The sequence below is a fragment of the Rhinichthys klamathensis genome, unplaced genomic scaffold (assembly GCF_029890125.1).
Source record: "Rhinichthys klamathensis goyatoka isolate OS25496 unplaced genomic scaffold, OSU_Roscu_1.1 h1tg000042l_1, whole genome shotgun sequence".
Taxonomy (NCBI): domain Eukaryota; kingdom Metazoa; phylum Chordata; class Actinopteri; order Cypriniformes; family Leuciscidae; genus Rhinichthys; species Rhinichthys klamathensis.
Window position 1 is genome coordinate 4277519 of NW_026606589.1, and position 21899 is coordinate 4299417.

Consider the following 21899-nt stretch of genomic DNA (forward strand, 5'->3'; position numbering starts at 1 on the left):
AGCCCTTAGATTTGGTCTCAGAGAAGTTCCTTTCTTTTAAGACTATTTTCTGCTAGCTATTTCGTCCCTATTAGAGTCAGACCTTCAGGCCCTTTCGGTCCCCACCTGCCTTGAGTGCACCGGGGATGGCCAAGGCAATCTTACCCGAAACATGGATATGTTCCAAAGGTGCCTACCATTATTCCGAGGCCTATTGTGCTGCAGGTTTCTGTCCTCCTCCTTTTACATCTGCGGACCAGGAAAGGCTGAACCTCTTGTGTCCAGTGCGAGCACTGGATACTTATGTTCATCGGACATCTTCAATGAGGAAGTCCGACCAGTTATTTATTTGCTTTGGATCACCTAAGAAGGGTCTTCCTGCTTTTAAACAGACGGTTAGTAAGTGGATAGTTGAGGCTATTTCACTTGCATACGAGTACTCTGACCAGCCGTGTCCTTTGGCGGTCAGAGCTCACTCTACGAGGGGTATGGTAATTTGGAAGGACCAAAGGAAGCGCCAGCATCAGTGGCTGCTGGTCCTGTACAACAGCCTGTCCAGGAGCCGGATATACAACGAAAGGACTCGGACGGACTGCAGGATGGCTCTACGGTGGTGATACATCAGGCAAAGTTTCAACGCCTAGTATGAGAGCGACGTCAACCTGAGTGTACACGGGACTATGAGATGGATTCAGAATGACTCTGGGACGTGTCTGTTCCATTGGGGGAAGGGATAGTGTAATGTGTAATGTGTATTGCGTTTTGGAATGTTGTCTTGGCAACTAATTAATGAGACTGATTGAGAAATGAGAAACACCGGGGCAGGAGCTGTGTTTTGAGAGACTGGGGGTGTAAAAAGGTTTAAATGGAGTGCAAAAAACGATGGACGGGGGATCAGTTCCGGTTACATTGTAAGTGGAAACAGGGCGGCGGTACTCACCTTTTTGGGAGAGGGGTGTCGTTCGCGGTCGGTTAGGGCTGGCGGCGACGAAGATGGATAGATAGTGGGTGCGGGGAGAGAGTATATAGGGACGGGAAATTAGGAGTGCCGTCACTACTGTGCTGAATGCTGATGCTATTGAATTGCAAGAGCGTGCAAGAGCCCGGCTGGACCTTTTGAAACGGACTTATGGTGGGATCTACTTTTGTGACTGAGACTGTCATGCAGACGTCGACGTGAGTAGAGGGAGATAGTAAGGGTGGGTGGGTGTAAGGGAGGGAACAGCCATAGGTACCATTTTGCACGTGCATGAGGTTGAGGTTTTAAATGAGTTTGAAGTGCCACTATCTGTAATTGATTCTGGGGTTTGTCACCAATGAAGTGAGTGAGTGAATTCACGTAGTGCTCTGTGTAGTTCTACGGCTTTCCAGGTTGTGTTTAGCCGGTCCTTCATACTAAAAGCTAAAAAACTTAAATTTTGAGTATTTTTGAGACTTAAAGTCTGGGTCTGGGACTTTTTTCCATCTTCCACAATCAAAACAAAGAAATGTAGCTAAAAAAAGCATTTGCTGGAATTTAGCCAAAAATGACTATTGACTATAAATGACTATTTTACCATAGGACAATATCAATTCCAAACACGAACCCACACCGAACATTAGGGCCTATATATTACATAAACGTAAAATTAACTTTTGTTGACCTGAGTAATTGAAGAGGAGAAGGAGAGAGCGACAGGCATGTCTGCAATTTTTGCCCAGTGGAATGTGAAAGCATTAGGTTGGTCTTTTTCTGTTAGTGTTCTTGTGTTGGCATGAGAGCATTTCGTGGTGACAACTAGCACTTGTTTCACAATTTTTTATATATTTACTAATGAAATAAAAATATTCCTAAACCAACTTTTAGCAGGTTCATATGGAATCCTGTTTCTGCCACGGAATAAAAAGCAATTGCTACTTTTTATCTCTATTCCCCCATCGCCATTCCTAGTTCATATTTCGCAATTTGCATTTTATTTCTCGCAAGTGCATATTTATATCTCACAATTGTGACGTCCCCCCTCCCCTCAGAATTCCGAGAAATAGCTAAACTCGCAATTGCGAGTTCTAAAGTCTGAAATGTGCGATTTGCAATTGCGGTAAAAAAAAAAAACCCCGAAACTTCCTTCCTAACAACCATTCTTACCTATTCTAATGCAATTTTCTTCAGATGTGTGTGAGGGTTACAGGGGTTCAGTGGTCTTGGCAGCCACAGAGCGGCGCAGGAGGGTGTGTGTGTGTGTGTGTGTGTGTGTGTGTGTGTGTGCGCGCGCGCGCGGGGCGGCTCCAGTTTCAAACACAGCGCCCATCTTTAACACAACACAACACAACCGGACAGACTCCGTCCCGTAGCGAGATACCGCTGCTCTTGTAAGTCATGATCTTCAAAACTCATTATTCTCCGTGAATGGTTGTGAATACCGCTGCTGTCTTTGATTTAATCATGTTGGGGATAGGCTACATTGTAACTAACGCGCTTTTGTTAGAATGAAACAATGTCGCGCGCGCATCATATCCTTATATTTAAGCCGCCCGTATATCGTTGTCTTAATGCCGTTTACCGCACTTCGTTTGCTCTGTTTTGTAAAGTTTTCTCGTAGGCTAGTTCGTCATGCCAGCAGCCTGTTGCTTCCTCTGTGCACTGTACGAAAAGCGGATTTTATTCCCGACAGGCCTGAGGACACAAAGAGATCAGCGCGATCTGCGAGTAACGGGACGTGCAATGTCCCACAGCAGGCACTTTTATGTACCAGGGGTGGATTTTTGCTATATGAGAGGTGCACAATAAAGCTATTATTACTTCCAAAAGCTACTTTTGAAATGACTTGGATTTTATTGTTTTACCCTTGTCCCAGATCCAGCTTAGCATTCTTAAAACATGGACATTCATAATAAAATAAGTATTACATTTTGAAAAAGACTAAACAATGAGCTAAATGAACAAAGTATTTATATAATTCAATTTAGATCTATTTTTACACAAACTACACCTGTCCCTTGAATTGTGACATCATTTCCAGGACCAGCAACAATTTTTGCCCCTAAATTTAGTGTACTTGGTTACCATGGAGACAACTGTTTCAGTGACAAACATGAGATGAAATATAAAACATGAAGAAAGTCACTTGTGAGCATTTTTGGTTAGTGTTATAAACAATGAAGCTGCAATTTTATCGAATTGTGCAAAAAAAAAAAAGTGTTTCCAATGGTGGTTTTCTTAAAAGTCCAGGGCCAAAAACACACACAAAATGAACCAAAATGTTTCGAACAGCTGCTGTGGGAACACTGTCTTATGCAGATAACATGCCAACTATGTGTAACTTCAAATAGTGATATCTCATTCATTGCTTTATCACTAATTTAGCTTTGATCTGTTTTTGAATTTTTTCAGAAATGGCACATGCATAGGTTTGAAATGGATGTTTGTATTGGTCCTGGCTGCATGTTGTCTTACTCTAAACTGTCATGGGACTATGTGTAGGAGGGAAAAGACTTTATCTCCTTCAGCTTCTTGTTGTAGGCTAGATGTTGCCGTCACCGTTAATTAAAACAGTTTGGAAGCGTCACATAAGAGGTTAATCCTCACGTAAGAGCATTAGTCCATATGAAGACAGCAGCGAGGCTAATGTATAGAGGGTGGATAGGGTTTGCAGGAGTTAATGTTATGCTTATGCAGTGGTTTTCACATGGTTTTGGTTTTTTAAATATCTATTGAATTGTGATGATTTTATACTCTTGGTACCCAATAATACAAAGGGTGAAACAAACAGTAGTAAACGATGTTCATCTTTGTTGCAAATTAACTTGTATTTAACAGAGTCTGGGTTGTTTTTTATTTATTTACACTGCTGTTCAAAAGTTTTTGGTCGGTAAGATTGTTTTATGTTTTTGAAAGAAGTCTCTTATGCTCACCAAGGCTGCATTTATTTGATCAGAAAATACAGTAAAAAAAGTGACATTTTATCACAATTTAAAATAACTGTTTTCTGTTTGAATATATTGCAAAATGTAATTTATTCCTGTGATCATTACTTCAGTATTCAGTGTCACATGATCCTTCAGAAATCATTCTATGCTGATTTGCTGCTCAAGAAACATTCTTATTCTCAATGTCAAAAACATTTGTGATGCTTCATATTTTTGATGAATAGAAAGTTCTAAAGAACAGCATTTATTTGAAATAAAAATATTTTTTAACAATGTAAAAGTCTTTACTGTGATTGCTAGTACCATATCAGAAACAGCCAAGCATCAAGATAGCAGCGCCTTGTCAACACAAAACGCTACAGACACTGTCCAGACTGCTGATAGGGCAAGTATTTTTTATCTCTGGCCAACCATTTAGGGCCTGCCGATGGCAAATAATGTATGTTGGGCTGTTTTACCTCAGCATTGGGAAATCTTGTCTACCTCCCATTGTAGTCAGTGATGATAAAAACTCACATTAGTGTGTGCTTAAACCCACAATGCAGCTATTCACTCTAGTCATGTCGCTTACAAGCGTCTCTAAGGAAACCAGACCCAGCCTCTGTGTCCCATCGTCATGGGAACCACGAGGTGGTCAGATGAAAGCTTGTCTGCCGGCGAGTCACCTGACCTGTCTGAGATTTAAGACTGGTTCTGTAATATGCAGTTTCTATATGAACTGGTACACTGTTCATTTACGACAAATGGGAGAACTAATTCTGTTTGCATCAGGGTTTTCTTTTTGAGAATTAAATTATTGTATTCCTGTAAAGCCTGACAAATGAAACAATAATAAGAAAAATATATTTTTTTTTAAATGGAATAGTTTATTAAACCTTTAGACAAAATACAAAGGAAAATCAAAATAAAGTGTGCATATGTGTTATGTTTTGTATCTTATTTGATACGTCAGGCTTTTATGGCTCATATGATACAGTGAGAATATAAAGTTCACACTCGAGGAGGAAAAAAACACCAATTTGAGGCCAAAATGAGCAAAAATATGTACATTTGGTGCAGATTTATTCTATATGGACAAAAAGTAAGATGAAATTCTGATAGCTTGGAATGTAGGCTAAATAAGTGAGATCTTTATAACAGTATAACAGACTTCTTACAAAAAATCATAAATATCAGTTGTCACTCTATATCTGCTAATAATATGTCTTAGTAAGATGACATTTAAATGCTTAGTTTTATGATCTAAGCTCTGTAGTTTAAAAAAATAATGCAATGCAATACAATGATGATTGAGAGATGAACAAATAAAAGTTTCTCAAAAGCCTGGTGGATCATATTTGATCACTTTATTTGATCATTACTTTATTTTTTCACACAAAAAAAATGGTGTATGGATAATCAAGTAAACCTAAGTTATTTAGTCCATCTTGTAATATTACTAACAATATGCAAGTAATTCTTACATTTACTTTATAAAAATCAGTAGGCCTAAATATTTCACAGCAAAAAGACATTTTACAATTTTACTAAAAGGCCTTTTACTTACTAAAAAAGTATCAACTGTCCATCAGGCAACAGCAGGCATAGTAGATAGTGTGCAATCATGTTGATAATTTAGATGCCATAGAAATTAATGTATCAAATATGATGTAGTAGATGCAATAAATTAATAGAGACAGACAAAAAATGAGTGTCATAAGTCGTGCACTTGGAGATAAATGTGAATTTTTGTTGATTTCAGGCATAACTTGAAACCCAGGTAATGAGGGAAGACATTAGAGAGAGGAACGAAGGCACAAGATGATCGAAACAATGGGTAAGTTCATTTATTTTTGGTCATAACATTTCTGTGGAAATATGGCCTCTGATGACTTATTGTACTGTGCAGGATTGTGGATAATTGGTTGTGAACAGGAGGGCATTTGTGCTCTTCTGTAGAATGAGACGGCGTGATACATCAGTCTCAGCAACAGTCTCTCTGGGTTTCTGAAACTTAAAATCCCTGTTTTTGCAGGTGAATTTTTATTTGTGGTAGAAAAGTTTAGGAGTATTACACTAAAAGATACATGAATGGAAATCTTAACCATTCTTGTTGTGCGAAGTGCAGTAAGATTGAGAAAATGAGCTGAATCTCAAGGAGCCTGTCAAGAAAATCCGAGTCATATTTCACCCCAAAATCGAAAGAAAATAAATATTTGGGAGGCTGCATTTCCTTTATGCAAAATAAAATTTTAATAATTATTATTATTAAATACAAATAATAATATTTTGCAGTGAAATTTGACCGGAACAAGTTTGCATGTTTTATAAGATAAACCTTTTTGTTCTCTTTCAAACATTTGTTCAGTATCACACTATGGGAAACGCCTGGGGCGTGACCAATCCTGGAAGAACCAATTACACCACGTCTGTCAGTTGACAGACCAATCACAACAGTGATGCAGGAGTCCTGCCTCCCTACTATACATTGCTGTTAGCAGTCCCCAATTCATTTTCGTTCTCTTTCCCGTGAAGAAGCTATTTGGAAGCTATCCTTAGCAGAACCTCGCAAGGGGTGGCCTCTAAACTATTCAAGGACCAGCCATTATCTTAGGTATGTCGCAAAACGCGGCTGCTTTTCTGAGGAAATATTCACTGTTAAAGTGAATATCTTTCTTTCTACTGTTTTTCTATTCATTGCGGTGGGGACCAGCAAATCAAGCTCTCACTTTCTTTCTCAAGCAGTTACAGCTCCTTTTTCTCTGTTACACCCTCACGTTAAGTGGTGTGATGGATTGGCCCATCCAGCCATATTACGGGAATAACTGCTAATAAGACCCTATATCGAGAGGCATGTTGTGGTGATCTCGTTAATCCCCTGGGGTTCCCATCTCTGTAATGGCGACTGCGAGCACATCCATATTTCTTCACCCTCTGTGCATAGAGTGTTTGGGAGTTAGACACACTCAGGATGCACTTTCTAATCCCGAGTGCTGCCCGCACTGCTTTCATTTCCCGTTAAGGGTTTTAGAACGCAGAGTACGAGTCGCAGTCACGCCTAAAGGGGACCCAAGTTTTTCAGCACCTCCCGTGGATATAGATGAGGTTGCTCCTCAGCACTGGTGAGAGCTGATGGATGAGATCTCTCCTGAACTTAATCCCCCTCTTTGCATCAGACTCCTTGGTGGGGGACAAAGAGGTGGAGGAGGAAGATGATGAGGTGATTGCTCGTCTCTTGGAAGAGGAGTTGGAAGAAGACGAAGAGAATGCTATCTCCCCTCCTAATCTTTCTTCTTGACCTGGCAGTGCCATAGATGAGTCCCCCTCCCCCATGCCAGGGGAATGGGACCTCATTGAAGCAGCTGCTAAACTCTCTATCGACTAGCCAGGAAGAAGCAAGAAGGACAGGACTTGTAAAAGGAGTTATATGATGGGAATAGGCTGTCATGACGCACTTCCCCCGTCAAGCAACTGATTCCAGCCATCCCAGCATGCGTTGCAGAAATGCAACATTTCTGGGACAAGCCATTCTCACATAGTGTGCCTGTTAAAGGTTTCTTTAGGCTGGACGTTCATAATATGGAGGAGTTGGGGATGTCCAAAGAAAGGAAGTTCTCTTGTTGGAGTGTTGGCACCAGCTCACCCTGTGCCTCCTATGTTGTTTCACCCCTCTCCACCTGCAGAGTTATGCAAGAACCCACTCTGGATATGCAGAACCTCAACAATCACCTCAGAATGTACAATATCAAAATGCTGACTTTAAGGCTGTTATCTCACTTTATTCGTCCCAAAACTGGCTTACGTCAGTCCATCTGAAGGATGCATATTTTCACATAAGCATCTACCAAGCACACATAAAATTTCTCAAGTTTGCCTGTCAAGGCACAGTCTATGAATATTTGATATTTCCTTTTGGTCTCTCATTAGCCCCGATATTGTTCAGGAAATGTGTCTGAGCAGCTCTGACACTGCTGAGAATAGTGGGTCTCAGAGTGTCAGCTTATTTGGAAGATCTGCTCCTCTTTGCTCTGTCACGGCAGCTGGCAAAAGATTGATACACAAGTTCTTGTATCTCATTTATAAAACTTGGGTTTCAAAATAAACGAGATCAAAAGCTGCATGGTGCCCACACAAGAGATACTCAACCTAGGTCTCAGACTGAACTCAGACCTGTATCAAGCGTTTAAGTCAGAGGAGCGCATCAGGTCAATTCGTGGCTGTTTATACATTTTTCAGAAGGGGAAGAAGGTCCCATTCAAACTATGTTTACGTCTTTTGGGACTGATGGCCTCTACTGCCTCGGTTATTCCTCTGGGACTGTTGTGAGTGAGAGAGTTTCAGCAACCGCAAAGTGATAGTATCATCACTCTGCATGCACGCTCTCCGTCACTGGAAAGATTGTGCGTTTATCGAATCAGGGACTCCACTAGGGGCAGTCTCTGAGAAAGGTTTTGACGATGGATACTTTGCTCACAGGTTGGGGTGCAGTGTGCGAGGGCAAGATAGCAAAACAAATTGTCCCATCTCGCTACAGAACGCACACATAAACTTCCTAAAACAGTTAACAGTGTTTCTGGTATTGAAACATTTTGTGCAGTTCCTAAGGAACCACCACATTTTGAGCAGATCAGATAGCACAACGGTGGTGCCATACTTAAATCTCAGGGGGCAAACATTCTCCTCAGCTTTTACAGTCTCAAGGGAGGTTAAACTTGAATTTTAGGGGTTTGCCTTCAAGGGTGATTGAGACTATTCGGAATGCGAGAGCGGCTTCAATGCGCTTTGCATATGATCGAAAATTAAATGTGTTAGAGCGGCAATGCGCATATAGACACAGTATTCCTTTTCTCTGTTCTGTGTGTTTTCTGCAGGAACTTTTAGATAAGGGCAGAGCCTTTTACACTTTTAAGGTTTATCTTGCCACATTTTCTGCATGCCATGTGGGGATTGACAGGAATACCATAGGTCAACTCCCACTCGTATGAAGATTTATGAGGCTTCTTTTACTAAAGGCTGCTTTATTATTGGCTTTCAATCGCAAAACGGGATAGTGAACTTCACGCTTTGTCGGGTTCATAACTCATGGATTACTCAAGAGAAACTTTCAAAACTAATCCAGCGTTTGTGCCTAAAGTGAGTGAGTCAGCTATCTGTTTTAAAAAAAAGAGAATAGATAGATTCGGAGAATAGTTACAAGCTTCATGTTTGTTACATACATCATTGAGTTGGTTGACATGCCTGCTTCGGACAGTATTTCTGCAATACAAGAGTTGTCTATATCCCATAGTGAGATACCAAACGAATGGTAGAAAGAGAAGTTTAGGTTACTTGCGTAACCCTGGTTCTCTGAACACAGAAGTGAGGTATCTCACCACACAGTTGCAGTTGCCCGGAGAATAGATATGCTGAGAATGTAGTGGGGAGCGCTAACAGCGATATATTTTAGGGAGGCGGGACTCCCGCATCACTGGTGTAATTGGTGCTTCTAGGATTGGTCACGCCCGAGGTGTTTCCCATAGTGAGATACCTCACTTCTGTTATCAGAGAACTGGGGTTATGTAATGGCGCTTTTCCACTGCACTGATGTGTCCAAAAAACATGGCAGTGTATGTAGCAGAAAGTAGGGCTGGGCGATACGGTCAAGTCACATTAAACTATAGGCCTAATTGTTAACTATATATTCCGAGTTATTTTGAAACCCTAATATAAAGCATGTCTCATGTTTAGGACAAATTGGATTATGCACTTTCCCCGCAGCAGCTCACTCTGTGTCCTCCACTATTTTGCAGATGTGCTCTTAATATCAAACTATTGTATATCGATATAAACTGTTTTGCCTCATCTTATTTTGTTTATTAAAAATATATTGTAAAAATTCAATATACTGCCCAGCCCTAGCGGAAAGAAAATAAAGTTAAAAGAATGTTTCACTCTGTGTGAAAGTTTTCTTGGACCTGCTGGTGGTTGTGGGATTGTTTACAGTCAGTGGTTTCTGAAGAGGTACAGAGCTCCACATACTCCACACACACTGGTTTAGTCACACTCCGTGAGAATGGAAATGACCTCGACTGGTTCACACAAACCTGGAGGCTAGAACGGCTCTCTAATGCCCTCAGCAGGAGCGCAATGCCTGAGTCCCAATAGCAGGATTCTGGGGCTTATCCTGGCGTTAGCCAGGCATGGCTGCACAAACCAGTCACACACAACAACTCAGTCCCCTCATACTGCATTTGCATACAAACACACTGCATACCTCTCTGACAGTTCAAAAAAAGGTAAATATGCTTTTTAAAAATAGTTAATTTGTACCTTTTTGCTTTCATTTGATCTGACAGTTGAGAACCCCTGTAAAAACGTGTGCTTAATTGCATTGAATGTGCACTCTTAAAAAGTATATTTTTAAAAACTGTACTTGCGGATAATATAATATTAATGAAGTCAAATGCCACTTAAGTGCATTTAAACAGAGGTCACTTTCATGCTTGTTCCTTAACACACTTAAGTACACTTTTTAAAAGTTCACTTTGTATTAATGTGAAATTAAAAGTTTTACTTTTTACATTTTAAATAATTTATATAATTTTTATATTTTAATTATTTATATTTTGTCATGCTTTAAAGAAGTACACCAATTTTGATATGGACTAATGGTGAACATGGTTTCGAGACGCTGTGGGAACACCCTGTGTGGTTGCATCATGAAGCAGATGGAGGGAGCGCGGCTAAGTTTTGTCATCAGAGTCACATACGACCTGCTACCCTCCCCCCAAAATATGAAAGAGCTGTATGAAGAAGATCCCCCCTGTTCCCTGTGTCAAGTACCTGCATCCCTAAGGCACATTCTATCAGGGTGCACTACAAGTCTCACCCAAGGGCGCTATTCTTGGCGGCATAACCAAGTACTCAGAGAGCTGGCATCAATACTGGAACAGAAGCGAACCACCACAAACAATCTCCCACAAACATCTGCAGGACAGGTCAACTTCACAAATTTTTTTCCAGCTGGCCAACATCAAGAGCATAGTACAACACCTAAGGATGCAAGCATCCTGCAGTCAGCGCGGGATTGGAAATTGGAAGTGGACGTTCATAAGAAGCTTGTGTTTCCCCCAGAAATAATGGCTACAACACTTCGGCCAGACATGGTCCTGTGGTCTCCAACAACAAAGCTGGCATATGTTGTGGAATTAACAGTACCATGGGAAGATGGGGTTGAAGAGGCTTATGAGAGGAAAAAAAACAAATATTCCGACCTGGCAGCTGAAGCATCCCAGAACGGCTGGAAGACCAGTATCTTCCCAGTAGAGGTGGAATGCAGGGGATTTGTTGCCACATCTACCACCAGTTTGCTGAGAAAAATAGGGGTAAAGGGTCGTGCTCTCCAACAGGCCGTCAAGTGCTGCCGAAAAAAGCAGTAACTGGCTCTGGATCAAGCGTAAGGACCCCAACTGGGCAGCAAGGTAGAGACAGATGGTATTTATATATATATTCTACAGAATTGGTTCAAAGTTAGAGTTGGAAACATCTTGAAAAAATGTGTATTTTTCCACAAATTTTGTATGCATGCAAATTGTATAATATACAAGGTAAACATTTCTAGTAATTGTGCAGTTAATTCTCATACTGTATTTTCAGAAAGTTTTGGAATATGTATCCTCTCCCCAAATTTGTCACTAATAAAACACAATAAAAAAAAAGGTTACAATTACAACAACAATTACAATTTTAATAATATTTCAAGTGTAATCTTTCTTTGTAAAAAGTATCAATTTTATCATACATATTTCAAAGGTAAGGATTCATTAGTTTGAATATTGGAACAAACACTATAATAACATCTTAGTTGATAATTCAATATACCTACTTTATTTTTGATAAACCATCCCATACTATATATTTAACATATGAGCAGAAATTGGTGAACAAAAGCTTATTTGATGTGGCAGTAGTCTTTTTTTTTACAGTACAAACTTTATAATCTATCCAAAACTAATCAACGAAATCTTGTCTAAACATTCATATAGTCATAACATATCGTGTTTATGATATATTAGCATATACATGTTAATTTGCAGTTTGTTGCTTATACAAAGACATTTTATTTCAACATATTTCAGTCTATTTTTACTCATCTCAGTAGGCTAGAGCAATATAGTTTGGTAAAAGCTAAACTAGCAGATGTGTTTATGTAAAAATAAAATGTTTACTAATGTAGGTGCGAGTGTGAATGAACGGCACAGACGCTTTGTTTGTTTACTACAGCTGTACAGCGCGCGTCTGTGCCGTTCATTCATTCACACACAGACACGCGATTCATATTTGAACAGTCTTTTTGCGGTTTACAGACACTATTCCATATCGCGATTAGAACAAAGCACTTAAGAATAAATAACTTACTATTTACATCAGCTTGATCCGTTGCTCCTCGAAATGAAACTACCAGCACTTCTGAGGTAAATTTTCCAGGATTATTAGATAGTATTATTCCTCACAGCGTAGCAAGACAACGTAAAGTACATGATTCTTATTACACTTGATGTGTTTTATCCAGCTGATGTGGGCATGTTGGCATGTTTGCATGGCTTGCCTCAGATCATTAGCGTTTGAATAGCGCGCGCTCTCCGTAGGCGTGGTCACATTAGCACTTAATGAGCTATAATGAGGTGAAAAGAAAACGACTGACATCTCTCTTTTCATTCAGATTACATAAACTGAGAATATTAGTTTTTTATATAAATTACTTAATTTAAAAGAAGAAAATTCAAGCTTCATGCCTGTGTGCCTGTATGCCTGCGTGACTGAGTATTCGCTGAGTTACAGTTCATTTTTGGACGCGTTTCAGAATGGACTTCACTGACAGAGAGAACGCAGAACTCGCATCATGTTTATTTTTCTTTATTTGGCGAAAAGCACAACACTTTGTTATTATTATACTCTACTGAGTATTAACAAAAAAATAGACACTTAACAGGATTTAATGATGTACAACACTTATATGTAAGATCAAAATCAAAAGAGTACTTTTGCACTGATAAGAAAAAAAGCGAGCTCGTTGCGCCGGTGCGATAGCCGACCCCAGAGGGTTAAAATCCACTTCAACGCTGGTGGGTAAAGCGTATTCGGCAGCAGGTCAGGCTGCAGCATGCTTGCATACTATGTCTATATTGCAAGTATATCAGGCTTACCTGCTAAGTGACATGTATGAGAGTGAATTCGAGAATTGCGTCGCGCAACAGATTTGTCTCTTCGGGCCTCCGAGGACACAAACAAGTCAGTAGGCCGGTCTATGGTAGCCCTGGTGGCCACGGAGAGGCATCTTTGGCTAAATCTATCCGACATGAAAGATAGGGATAGATCTATTCTTATGGACGCTCTGCTCTCGCCTTCTGGCCTCTTCGGCGACTCCGTTAACACGGTCGTTGAGAGGTTTCAGGAGGCAAAAAGCAGCAGCGTTTCAGAAGTTTCTTCATCGCCAATCTATGGTCCCCGAGACTGCTGGCCGGGAGCAGTCTCGGCTGTCTACGAGCTCCTCATAGCACAGAGTGCAACAAAAACAAAGCGTTGCCACTCAGGCTCCTCCTCAGTCAGGGGGGTCTGGGTGGCGATCACAATCGAAATCTTCTTAGGATAGGCAAGATCTGAGGACTGTCATTATCTCTAAGAAGGCTTCGACTAAGAAGAAGTCCTGACGGTTCGGGATTCTTCAACACGTGAGATTGTGCGATGATCACAGTGACATCACACCATTATTATACTGTGATACTCACAGTGTTAGCAATATGTAAGCTCATTTTGAATTCAAAATGTTGAGCAGTGACATCACACCATTCTCATACTGTTATACTCACAGTGTGAACAATACATAAGCTCATTGTGAATTCAAAATGTTGAGCAGGTTTAGAGGAGGCAGTTCAAATGTTGGTCACCGGGGGGACATTATACTTCCTTTTTCTCAACACTGGAAAAGCGGAAATACTGCAAACTTTGTTAGCAAACCGTTTGTGCTGTACAGTTGTGTTCTGGACTCAGCATGGAATTGTTACACTGGAGAAATGTTGAATGGTCTCTTTAATTGCTATTCACATACGCTCGTATGATATTATAATTCCAATATGCACTGTGGCCTGACCCTGTGTTAGCAGAGTACTGGCACATGGCCAGGTACATGTGAACCAGCCATCTTGCCAGCTCAGGTGTGGAATCACCTGGCTTCAGTAATCACACCAGTTATCAAACTGATTGTATTGACATAATTATTGGTCTCTTACCCCTTTTCCACCAAGGCAGAGCTGGTGCTGGTTCGGAGCCAGAGCCTAGTTTCAAATCGGTTCTTTGTTTTTCGAACACCAAAGCACCAGCTCCGAACCAGTAAAAGTGGTTCTTAAGTAGCACCAAATCATTGCTGGTCCAGAAGTAAGAACCGCTTATGTCAGCGGCTGGGGGCGGGGTTACCGTGACCACGAACAGAAACTTGTGACCGCCATTTTTTAAATAGCAGCTAATCGAGCTAATAGCAGCTCAATTGTAATCTCCGTTTATGCAAGTTACGGTAAGCTGCACGAACGCGTTGTATTCGCCGTGTTTGGATGCCGATGTACGTTAGGTTCGCAAAGCCATGAGCATCAATAGTAACGCAACGGCCGCCATTGTTGATAGAAGGCTTGTTCGAGATGCATCGGAGCGGCGCGGACCAATCGGAGCTGCGGGAGTTTGTGGAGAGCAGACTCCTTGTGCTTTTCGATTGCTTTTGCAGTGCTTTGATGTCATGCACCAATCGGTCTGCGAGAAGCCGATGCCTCTCGAACAAGCCTGGTGTGTTTGTGTTTGGCGTTGCTGGGCAACATGAGATGTATACAGTGACGTAAGACCTGGCTCTGTGGTGGCTCTCTGGCTTGTGGAAAGGCAAACCGGTTCTTAGAAAGCTCGTCAGTCGAACCAACTCCGAACCGGCAATAGCCCTAGCTCTGAACTAGCACCTGGTTCTTGCTGGTGGAAAAGGGGTATCTGTGTTTCAGGGTGTGTCAAGTCTTTTCAATAGGAAAAATAAATAGAGGTTAAGAAATGAAAAGGAGTCCAACACCAAAACAACACCAGAATCTGAATGCATCCATCAAATATAAATATTTGTGTTTAAATGCCAACACCAGGCTGAAAAGAATACAAAATGAATAAACTGAGCAATTCCAATAGGGTCCTCACACCATCGTTGCTCAGGCCCTAACAAGGAAATATAATATAAACTTCTACATGATGTTTGTGATATAACTGACCAATATTAGAGAAATTTTAGATCACACTGTACTCACACTTAACTAACAGAATGATAGTTTAACACAATGATATCTTCAGAATCACAACCTGTAAGTATGAATAATTATTGATGCATATGTTTTCTACCAGGTGTTCAAAATATGTAGTTTTGTGTTTTAAATTGTGTAAGCCTAAAACTGTGTCTATTAATGCAGATTGTTTGTCGTTCTTACTACTTTGAGTAAAGATAAAGGATGGAGCAAGATTTGTTTTACAAACATGTATGTTACATCAGGGGACTAACGTATGCGCTGTTATTAATACAATTCCCACATGTGCACTGCAATAAGTAAGGGATAATGTACCTCCGCTTTGCGTCGGGGTCCTCATCACCCTGTCGGAGGTTTATTTTGAGAGAACAACCGGCTGGATCTACATTATTCTGCTTATTACACTGCTACTTTCCACATACAGTGGTGCAAAATATGGCGTGTGGCGGTAATATTGCGGGCGGGCGGGGGCGCCGTGAGCGCTGAGCGACCAGGTACGAGTAGTGAGTTGTCGTCGAAAAAGATGGATAAAGCAAAAAAGCTGTCGGGGGCTAAAAATAGAAAAAGAAAGAGGGAAAAGGAGATGGCATATCAGGGGATCCGACAGCAGCTAAATAAGTGGATGGTGAAAGGCAACAGGTAGGAATTAAAGTGTGACGTCTGTGCTTGGAGGCTTGCAAATATTCATGTTAACAGACTAGCTAGCGTTTGCTAACACTGGGAATGTAGCAGTCAAATGGGGGTTTAAATTACGGTTGGCTTATTATGCAAAACCGGTTGCTGATCTGAAAACTGGAAAATATAAGGTAGCATGTACAATAAATGACAAGAATCTGGAAAACAACTAATGCAATATCTCTGGTTTACCATGGAATCATGCATAGATTTGCTACCAAACTTGGAGGCTTGAAGAATGCTAAGTTAGGAGATCCTAAAAAGGAAAATTTCCTGGGTGTCCTTGAGGTCATAGCACGATATGATGTCACACTAGCAGAGCACCTTAGAAAGGTATAGCCTCTAAAGAAACCACAGGATATCTTTCCTGGTGCACTCAAGATGAATTTTTAGATTCAATTTCAGAATGTGTACTTGGTCAAATTTGTGCCCAGGTCAAAACCTCCAAGTACTTTGGAGTGGAGTTGGATTGCACACCTGACATTTCAAAGCAGGAGCAGGCCTCCGTAATGATCCGGTATGTTCATAGAGACGACAACAAGAATCCCACCATCAACGAGTGTTTTGTTGGCTTCACAGTCATGAAGGACACAACTGGTAAAGGCCTCACAGAAACACTGACTGGGGTGCTGGATAACCTGGGGTTGGAGTTGGCTAACTGTAGGGGGCAGAGCTATGACAATGGCTCAAATATGAGGGGTATACACAAGGGTGTGCAAGCATTGGTGCAGGAGAAGTGTCCAGAGGCACTATTATCCCCTGCTGTAGCCACAGTCTGAACCTCCTGTTATGTGATGCTGCATCATCAAACAGAGTGTGTCTAACCTTTTTTGGCAGAGACTGCAAAAAGACTGTACACCATTTTTCGGCTTCGGTGAATAGGTGGGATATTCTGAAAGAATTTGTGGACATTACACTGAAGCCTCTGAGTGATACCAGATTGGAAGCAAAAATAGATTCTGTCAAAGCTGTACGTTTCCAGTTAGGGGGGATTCTTGATGCTTTGGAAAAGCTTGAGGAAGTGGAAAAAGACAGCAAAACTGTCTCAGAGGCAAAGTCGCTGTCTGGCGAAGTTGTCAGCATGGAGTTCCTCATGTGCCTCTTGGTTTGGTATGATCTATTGTCAGAGATCACCTATGTCAGCAAGGCAATGAAAGCAGTGAACATCTCGATAGACACTGTCATTAGAATGATAGACTCTCTTAAAGAATTCTTGCTTAAGTATAGAGTGGAGGGCTTTCAAAAATCCCTTGACATTGCACGCCGAATAGCCATTGAGATGGATGCTTCCCCTGAGTTAAGAGAGAGACGTTTCAGAAAGCAAAAGAGATTTCATGGTGATGATTCCAGCACTGGCCATTATGAACAGGAACCTGAGACCCATTTTAGGTGCATGGTTTTCAATGCAATTGTTGATACAGTAATTCAGGAGTTGTCTGACAGATTTTGCAATCTTCAACTTGTGTCCGAAAAGTTTAAGTTCATCTTTAAAATGGAACACATGACAAAAGCTGAGTTGGAGAAATCAGTGACAAGAAATGCCCTAGCTACAAATGATGTTTCAAGGGATATCATTCAGGAAATTAACCCAGTGAGCCGTCTACTTAGGGGTCATGAAAAGGCTCTGGATAAATTAAATTTCCTCCTACAGGAGAACCTTGATTTGGTTTTTCCAAATGTAACCGTAGCCCTGAGAGTTTTCCTGACAATGCCAATGACAGTTGCCTCTGCGGAGAGATCGTTCAGCAAGCTAAAGCTGATAAAGACATACCTTTGTTCCAACATGCACGGCTGTAATGTGGGGGTGGGGGGTGATGGGGGGCGCCAACACTGTTCTTGCATACCCCTCAGCAAATGTGCAGTTGCGCCCCTGGCCACATAAGTAAATAATTAGACACGAAATATTGATCTGAGTTGAAATATTTTATTAGCTCTTTCAACGCAAAGCTTCCACGGAGAGAGAAGTTGCTAGCGCGGCAAGTTCAAACTTCAAGACATTCAAGACGGACATTCAAGAGATACGGTTTACAGTCATACCACTTATTACACAGCATTTCGCCACATAAAATAATTATGGGGATAAGATATATTGATTTCAGATTAAACTGTTTTAAAATCTTACCTGTTTTTATTTTATACTCCAATAGCGTACAAAACAATAGTCCCAAAATGGCAGCAGCTGCGTTTGTATGAAACGAGAGAGCGAGTCCACTATACTGGATGGCATAATTAAAAAACTATACAAAATATTGATTTGACTGAGTTTTAATATTCTATTAGCTCACCAAATGCAAAACTTCCACGAAGAAAAAACGTTCCTAGCAGGCGTATAGCGCTGCTGACTTCAGTAACCCGGATGAGCCTGCGTTATCTGCTTTGAGCTGTTGTTATCTGGGAATTTACTGCTGGATGGCGCTATTGACCAATCAGAATCAAGTATTCCACAGAGCTGTGTAATAAATTAGAAATAATCGGTTTGTTGATGAACATACTCTTGTTAATGCTGATGGTGAGGAATTACAGTTGCAACATCTTATAATGTACCCCAAAATGAGTAGCGTATATCATTGAGAAACGTCCTGCTCAAGTCGTCCTTGCGTTGGAGGTTCGGGTTGAACAACTAGTTCTTCCGATGTTTCATCATCGGACTCGCTCTCGGATTGATGTGGTAAAATCAACGTCATCTTAACTGTCTTTCATTGTGTACAATCCCTGATCTTTAGGAAGCCTCCAGATGGGGCTGAAGTTCAGTTATGGTAATGGGCATTTAGCTTCCGCCACAAGCTGTAAGCGGTAGACCAATCACAACAGACTGGGCCATCTGGCCAATCAGAGCAGAGTAGGCTCATGGAAAGGAGGGATTTAGAGAGACATGGAATCATGGAAAAATGTGGTAATGCGCAATGTATATTATGAGAAAATTAAACCTGTTGTAGGAGACCTTCAAAACAAAATTACGATCCTTTAAAATAGCATAATAGGGGCACTTTAAATAAAGTTAATCCACAGTTTCCTAATTTTAGGATCACAAGGAACAACTTGGCACTGCAAAATGTCTTGTAATCCTCAGAGGCATCTCGGTTTGTTACTCAAGTAAATCTGTGTTTGTGTCTCTCGTATTTACTACTACATGACATTCCTGAAATGGTGGGTGGGGCTAAAGAGGCAATGATGTAGAAGTAGGCATTCATCTTCTTCAGCAGAGGCGGTCTTCCTTCACACTATGATGTCATACTGTGTATGTCAAGTCATTTTGAGAGCTTGGTTTCAATAAAAGCTGAGGAAGTGTTGAGTTCTAAAACTTACAGGAATTTTTTTTCTACATAACCTTGTTACGTTATGTTTCTGGTTTGGTTTCATTTTCAAGGACTTTTAGTTTGTTATCATTAATTTCCTTTTTTTAGTTGTCACAGTAATTAATTGTTAATTGATTAGCGCACACCTGTTTTGTATTGAGTTTTATATCTTGTATATAAGGCCTTTAATTCTTTCAGTTCCTTGTCTTGTGTTATTTGTGTTGGCTCACAGTATTTCGTTTAGTTTATTTCTTGTTTTTGGATTTCATTCTTTTGTTTGATTTGATAAAGTTTTTAGCTGCCAATACATTCGCTATGACTCTATCCTCCTCATCTTCATCATAAACGTGACATACCTCTTATATGTCAAAAGATCAAGGACAATTAGATTTCTCAAATCAAATTCATAATGACCACTTTAAGGCAGCAATGCCCAAGTGTTTTTTAAAGCTTTCCACTGTGAATATCTTCAGTGAATTATTGTCTTCTCTGTTGCTCTTGTTCTGTGAGAGGAATGTGTACTATAGCGTTTGTAGGCATGAGACATTAGTCTGTATGATTAGAAGATAAAGCACCTCCTCACGGTAATCAAATCCTCCACAGAAAACACTCCATGGTGCTCTGGAGATGAATGTATTCGAAGATACTCTCCTCTCAATTATTTAAATATTCCCTGAATATTTAAGCGGATAATGTACCTGTGAGATATAGAAAGTGAATTATATAAAACATTTCTACCGCAGCTCATCATTGCCGGAGACTGACGAATCTGTCGCCATTTCTGACACTATATTCAAACTTTAGCGAATAAACAAAAATGAAAGGCTGTCAAACCTTGAAGAGCTTATGTGTGTGTGTGTGTGTGTGTGTGTGTGTGTGTGTGTGTGGCAGATACCCAGCGTTGTCTGCTGGCGGTGGAGAGGTTACAGTCTCGATTGAAAGAAAAGGGAGCAGATGTTCCTGCTGAGGAGAAGCTGAATCTTCTGAAAGCGGTCCTGCAGAGTCCTCTATTTCACCAGATCCTCGCCCTGCAGAAATCAGTGCAACACCTGAAGGAGCATGTAAGAAAAAACACACAACACAGGAAAAAACTCCTTTCATTTAGACAAACACCAAAACATTTCAAACAGAGTGATTGATTTTGGATTTGGATTTTTTTAAACCCAACCCAAACCTTAAAATACATATTTGGAAATATAAAACTGATTTTTCCTAACGTCGTGCTAAAGCAAAATATATAAAATACAAATATCTTAAAACAAATGTTTTTGTAAACCGTACATAGTGAAGTATGTAAAAAGCAGTATACTGCCTTATGTCTGAGGTCGTTTCAGACATGCTGTCACAGTTAATCTTAGGATTTGTGTCTAAGTTGATTATGCAATGATATGTTTTGACATAGTTTGCTTTGAATCTTTGCTGCCCTGATCAGAGATGGTTGAGATTACATGATTATTCAAATCACAAACAATGCAAACACTGGAAAATATTCACAGCTTAATTAGTCAGGGGGAAAATGCTTTATTAGTTTCATATTTCAAGGTTTTCGAGCTCTGTGTGGACATGGAGAGTTTTGCACTGGCAGCCGTTCTGTCTAAAGTATGCGAGTTATGCTGGGGAGGCTGGAACAGAGGAATGGAGATTATCAAATCCCCACTGGCATTCCCTCTCGCTCAGTTCAGTCACATACTTATGAACCGCAGAGCGTAACATTGTTAACAGCCTGTGTGGAAAAAGAAAACATTAAAAAAAATCTAATGTCAGTTTAAAAGTAAGACTCCTAGAATAGAGCTAGTTACCCTTGTGGAAAACGTGACCTTGTAGTTTCCTTCAAATCTTAAAAGTATATATTTTTTTTTAAACTGTACATGCATTAATAAAATATTAGTGAAAAAAGGCCACTTAAGTGCACTTAAAGAGAGTACAGTTTCTTTTATACACTTAAGTAGACTTAAAAAGCCCTAAAATGTATTTTATCCCTCTTAGTAAGGATAGTATGATCACTGTATTTTAAGTACATAAATATATACTTAGCATAAAAATAAATGCATTTCAAATACATTTTGGTACGTTATTTTTCAATAGGGACATTTTAATTCATTGTTTTAATAATTTTTGTCGTGCTTTAAAGAAGTACACTTATTTTGATGTGTTGACTAACATACTTAAGAACATGTAATATACTTGATTATAAGTTTATTTAATATTACATTTGAAGTTAATATTTTAAATCCTTGTCAGTACATTCGGCCATACCATATTTCAATGACAGAATTATGAAATTGTATTTAAAGATGTACTTAAATCCAATTTAAAGTGGGTACAAAAAGCATTCATAAGTTCAGGTAATTGGATTTAATATAAATTCAAACTATAATACATTTTCATTAAATTGTAAATAACATGCAGATATGTTTCTGAAACCATTACATTCAATATGCACTTAAGTATATTGGTTTAGAGTGTATTCTTTTTGCAATAGATACTTAGATATTAATAGATAATATATACTAAAGTATGCCTACTTTTTAACAAGGGATACACCCACAAGAAGATTTTTTTTTTAATTAAAGATGAAAGAAAAGAAGATTAAAGATTTTTCTTTTATTTTCAATAGAAAAGTGGTAGCCAGGGTGTTGCTATGCAGTTGCTTGGCTATGGTGTTTGGGAGGGAAATTTGTTACTTAGGCAAAAGTAAACACAATAAAGCAAACACCTTTAATAACCTGAGACAAATTAATTTTGGTATGTTGGTGTCGCTCCA

General features: G+C 40.0%; 1 protein-coding gene across 12 annotated transcripts in view; it reads left to right on the top strand.

Annotated features, from left to right (window-relative positions):
• Positions 1–2225: 2225 nt before the first annotated feature.
• LOC130082291 (multiple PDZ domain protein) overlaps positions 2226–21899 on the top strand; it is a 109521-nt gene continuing 89847 nt past the window's right edge. For all 12 annotated transcript variants that reach the window (XM_056247128.1, XM_056247131.1, XM_056247138.1 and 9 more), the window contains exons 1-3: positions 2226–2328; positions 5627–5701; positions 20027–20196. In XM_056247128.1, coding sequence (XP_056103103.1) covers positions 5686–5701; positions 20027–20196 — 186 coding nt within the window. In that variant the 5' untranslated portion in view covers positions 2226–2328; positions 5627–5685. The remainder of the gene's footprint in view (positions 2329–5626; positions 5702–20026; positions 20197–21899) is intronic.